The sequence below is a fragment of the Phalaenopsis equestris genome, unplaced genomic scaffold (genome assembly GCF_001263595.1).
Source record: "Phalaenopsis equestris unplaced genomic scaffold, ASM126359v1 Scaffold000761, whole genome shotgun sequence".
Classification (NCBI taxonomy): Eukaryota; Viridiplantae; Streptophyta; class Magnoliopsida; order Asparagales; family Orchidaceae; genus Phalaenopsis; species Phalaenopsis equestris.
Genome location: NW_018165201.1, coordinates 4738102 through 4743510, shown reverse-complemented (window position 1 = coordinate 4743510; position 5409 = coordinate 4738102). Strand labels below are relative to the sequence as shown.

At 34.4% G+C, this 5409-nt stretch overlaps 1 protein-coding gene across 1 annotated transcript; it reads right to left on the bottom strand.

The window, feature by feature from the left end:
- Positions 1-996: 996 nt before the first annotated feature.
- LOC110030902 (squamosa promoter-binding-like protein 3) lies at positions 997-3462 on the bottom strand. The gene is made up of 2 exons (XM_020733881.1): positions 3008-3462; positions 997-1406 (listed from the first exon to the last, which is right to left on the bottom strand). Exons 1-2 carry the CDS (start codon positions 3352-3354, stop codon positions 1208-1210), a joined length of 546 nt encoding a protein of 181 aa, XP_020589540.1. The 5' UTR covers positions 3355-3462; the 3' UTR covers positions 997-1207.
- Between the last annotated feature and the right edge of the window lie 1947 nt (positions 3463-5409).

Sequence of the window (5409 nt, the reverse complement as noted above, 5' to 3'; positions counted from 1 at the left end):
TGAAAAGGTATAAGTTTCTTTTAAAAAGATAGTGATGATGGTATTTTAGATGTTGTGTCAAAGATTTGGGTGGGTACACATGTAAATATCAATGTTTAGGTGTTAGATATATAAAAACATAAAAAATGTGTGGTATGTTTGTAAAAACCCCTAGTATTTTTAAATGAGCTGTCTAACAAGCTTATAAATGGGTTCAGGTCTACTCAAGTTTGACTTGCTATCTGATTAAGCTGAGTTCAGGAGTCATTTAACCAAGTTGAGCCTGAGTTAACTTACAAGTCAGCTCATGAATAAGAGAATACACTCATCACCAACAAGTAGACTTTATTTCAAGAATTGATATGCTTCGAATGCATGTAAATCAGCATATTTTCAAGCCCTTAAGAGCAAATATAATAATAATGGAACATGGAGAAAATTTTCATGCAAAATAAGCTCAGAAAATAATTCACGAGTCAAATTTCTTAAGGAAGATTTACGTACATATCACACAATTCCTGTGTTAATTCATATACATATTTAACACCTAAACTTTAATTTTTCACATACATACCATCTTACCTATACATGAAAAGGTGTAATTCACGATCTGTTATTGTGTGCGGATGGGTCTGGCGCACGCGAGATGCCGTCCAATGAAAATTTTTTTAAAAAAAAAAATTTAAAAGTGGGCCCACTGACATACATTTTTTTGTAAAGGAGTCTTGGTAAAGGAGAAATTTTTATTGGCCCACCGCACACCTCTGCGTGCGGTGGGCGGACGCAATAATTTCACGTATGTCACAGTTTTAAAAGTTAAAATGGCTGTATTTTTTATGTGATCTAAAAGACGGGTGGTATAAATATAAAAGGTAAAATTTAGGTATAAATACATAGGAACTGGGCGGTATGCATGTAAATGTCCTATTTCTTTATAATTATGAAACATGCTGTTAAAAGAAGACAAAAACATTCATAGGCAGGAAAGTAAGGTAGGAAGGAGAACCACAACTTAAATACCTAAAAATTATATACTTTACAAGCTATTTTACATAGCAAATTGCTCATAATAGATCTGCCAATATCAAAATATCAAGTAGCTATAATCAAGAATACAGAGCTTCAAAGTTGAATAAATACACTTCTTAGAGTACGCATAAGCAATAATACAGAAGCCATCTAGTGACAGAAGAGAGCAAGCATGCTTGAACAGATATAGTCGAAATGCTTATCTGATTTGAAAATGTTTGTAATTTTGATTTCCGGGCAGGCTCATCGGCACCTTCCCGTCTTGATCGGCCCGCATGCAGCGACTCGAGCCTTCAACCTGAGACTCGGAAGTGCTCTTTCTTCGCCGCTCATTGTGGCCGGCCAAGCGCCTCCGACAACTCCTCTTAGCTTCGTCGAATTCTGGTAACTCGTGGAATCTATCGCGCGAAAAAATAATTACATCAAATGAGAACAATAATGAGATTTTAAAGAGAACATTACAAATATTCTTGCATTCCATTAAAGTATTCAAAGATAATAATCATCAAAATCCATCCTTTTTAATGGTCTAAGCAGCTTGGGATTCTTACCAGTTTAGATATTCAATTTAAAACATTTAGGAAAAACAAAGAACTCCACAAATAATGCAATTATTACACTATTAAAATAAGGAAGATTAACAATTTTAAATGCTATGCAATTACATAACTAACACCAAACTTTAATGTTTACATACATGCTACCTTACATATGCATGAAAAGGTGTAAACTTTACTTAAAAGTTCAAATGGTGGTGTTTTTTACGTGATATGAAATATTTAGATGTTATAAATGTAAAAAGTAAATTTTTTAGGTTTTAGATATGTAGATATATAGAAATTGGGTGGTTTGTTTGTATATGCACCTCAAAAGAAAAACTAGGCCATCTAACCACAAGAATAAGACATTTGTCTTGAATGTCAAAAGATTTACAACGAATCAAGACGGCTAAATAGACATTAAAATTAAAACAAAAAACATATTAGAGTAGAAATTGCTTAAGCAATTCAGCACAAGAACATATAAAAGCAAATTAAGATTGCAGGCATAGAAAGACAAACAATCTCAGTTTTTTAGGCAATATTTAGGCATGATTTAGCTTAAATCTCATATTTCAGCCACCATAAATATGTTAAGTTTAGGATAAGCCAAAGGCCATACTTTATAGGGTAAAATTAATGGATTTAAGGATTTATCATTTCACAGACCTTAAATCCTGAAACAAATAGCCAAACAGTGTACTGGAATTCATCAAGGTTTAGCATTCCTCATGCCAACAAGTTTTGAGATGTAAATTCTTCCAAGATTTACTAAATCAAATTGTAGCAAAAAAGTTTAATGGTTAGTGCTAGAATTTACAGTATGCATAGTCAATTAGAAAATTCAGTTTTAAAGTAAAAAAGTAAATTTGATCTTTGAAAAGAAAAAAAAAAATAGGGTTCCTCTCCACCCCTCACTCAAGTACTCTAAATTCCCTCTATTACGCTTGATCAATTGAATAACTACTTTGCTTCCAGACATAAAAACCAAAAATGAAATATATGCAGAAAGAACAGTGCTAAAAATCCAAGCTTTTTTCCCGAATCGAGCTTCCGAGTGAAGTGTTGGTGATAAATGAAACGTAATACGAATATCAGAGAGATTAATTTGAAATCTACCCAAAATCAAGTCTCTTGAACTTTGATTCAGACAAAAAATCAGACGTTGTGGCACTGCTCATGCAGTAATTGCAGTAAACCACAAACCAAGTACAGGCGAAATTAATAAAAGAAAGACAAACTTAAATTTCCAGAAACTGCACAATATGTGGCCAATTAAAATCCTCAGCAGGTAACTAAACTTGCAATTCAACGATTCCTCTTCAAGCCCTGCATCAAATTTCATCAATCTCTGCTCGGAGTCGATCAATTCCATTATTATAACAATCGTTAGCAAAACCCGAATCACAATCCATCGAATCTCCGGAAAAACAGAACAGGAGAGGGTGAAACGGAAAAACCTGCTGCATTGCTGGCAGAACCGCTGCCGGAGTCCGGCAACGATGACCGCCGCCGCCTTGGCGTGCGCCTCGCAGACCTTATGTCGCCGATGATACCTCTTCGCTTCGGTCAGATCGGCCGTGCACTTCTCCGCCTGGCAGATCGGGTACGCCGCTCCGCCAGCAGCTCCGCCTCCACCTCCTCTCCCCCTTATCATCGGTGGCTGAATCGACGGCGGCTGAATTCTTTCCTCCGCCTCCTCATCTCCCTCCAAATCCCCGTTCTCCGCCGTCGCCACAGAGGCGTAGGCGGCGGCCGACGCCTTATACTTGGAGCTCCGCTGCGTATCGGACGGGGTCCGATCCATGGCTTGAGGGAGTGAGGGGGAGTGGAGACTGGTGAAAAAGAGGCGAGGAAAGGGTGGTGAGGAGAAAAAGAGAGAGAGAGGGAGGGAGGGGTTTGTGGTCCTCAGTCCTCGCCATTTTTACTTCCATCGTCAACTTTGTCCGTAGATCGAAGAAATGGAGAGGTAGTAAAAGACTTGCAGTAAATTCAAGGAAGCGGAAGGGTTTTCCCGCAGATTTTTATTTTTTTTAAATATATATTTTTACCCAGGTAATTTTCAAAAGTGAGCATTATGTAATATTGGAATTTATTTGGATTTCTTTAGAATTTGACATGATACTAAAAAAAAATTCTAAGAGATCCCGCATGCGCTCATGGAATGATGGGAAATAGAAATGGCTTTGTTTCTATGCGAAATTTTGTAATAAAAAAATTTATAGGGTTTGATTCGCATAAATTAAAAATTCCACTATTTCTCATTATTATAGAAAATAAGATTATTAAATAAAGGCTGTAACACCCTTAAATTATAGTGAATATAACTGAGAATATTTTAAAAATATTGAAATGTGATTAAAGTAGTCGGTAAATGATAATGATTTAGCAAAAATAAATAAATGATGATAACAAAACATTTATCTCACTAAATGGGGTCAAGTGCATGAATCCTTTTTTTCATTTGTCCTATTTTCTATCATATTTTCATTAAATTCTAAATAATTAAAATCATTTTTTTTTATACAATATGCTCAAGTCTTCCTAGATCTACCTCAGCATTTCTTAACAGAAGTCGATCTAAAAGATTTACTCTTCTAATCTGATCATTAGATAGCCGACGTTTAATTTGACCGAACCATCTAAGACGACTCTTTCTAATTTTATGTGTCACTGGAGCTGCACCAACCCTATCACAGATAACTAAATGATGATCGTTGAGCGAAGAATAACAGATTGTTGATTGAACGACAACATATGAGCAATAATGAATAACTAAATATTAATGATAGTGTGAAGATGTTCTAGTGATAATAATAGGGCATAAGTAATTATTAATGACGATCATTGAAGTCAAATATTGAGTAGAGCTCTTGAATTATTCGGGCCTCTAATCTCTCCCTTTTTTAGTTGAGATCTTTATCATGGTGTATTTTTATAATATTAACCAAAATCATAAAGGCCTTAAGAATTGAGCCAGCTCAATCACATTTGAATTAAACCCTTGTTAACTGATACACCATCAATGAAATTTCATCATATGACAGGAATTTTGAGGCATAACATAGGTTTTGAGATAATCTTTTAAGTAAGAAATTGTTAAACTTTGATCAACTCTCCGGGCGTTTTTCACAGAGAACAAATTAGGACCTATATATATAACATAAAGGAAATGTTATAAATAGGGGTGTAAACGAACCGAACACGAGCTCAAAAAGTGTGTTCGTTTTTGGTTTGTTTGCTTAACGAGCCGAACACAAGCTGTTCACGAACAAAGAGTATTTTTAACAACTCTAATCATGTAGCCATAAGACATAAGACAATAAGGATTTGAACAAAATTTAAAAATTATTATTTATATTAAAACATCATTTGAATCTAATTTAACAATTTTTAATATATATATAAACTTGATGAGTAGTATTTCAAGTCAAAACAAGCCGAACACAAACGAACACATCTTAGTTCTTGTTTGGCTCATTAACTTATCAAACAAAATTAACGAGTCGAACACGAACTTCTTAATGAGCCGAACACAAGTTGTTCGCGAACAATTTGCCGTTTTGACTTATAAATGTCTATCAATTTTGAGATCTGCATAACATTATTATATATAAATAAATAATTGTTTTGTAGATAAATATATAAATATTTGGTAAATATGTTAAAACGGCATTTTCATCATGATTTTTTAAATTTTTTTAAGACATTAAGTGTCACCGTAGTGGGCCTCAGTTATCTTATCTCCTTATTCTTTGCCTTACACAAATTGTGAGATTAAAGAATTTTATGCCACATGTACTAAGGATTTTGTTTAGGGGTAGTATTAGCCTCTTATGTACAACCCTACAATATATATATA

What these genes read in the sequence shown, in the direction of transcription:
- LOC110030902 (XM_020733881.1), bottom strand. Translation starts at nt 3,354, where the DNA reads ATGGATCGGACCCCGTCCGATACGCAGCGGAGCTCCAAGTATAAGGCG. An exon ending in TTCTGCCAGCAATGCAGCAG is followed by an intron (nt 1,407 to 3,007) that starts GTTTTTCCGTTT and finishes TTCGCGCGATAG; the next exon opens with ATTCCACGAGTTACCAGAAT.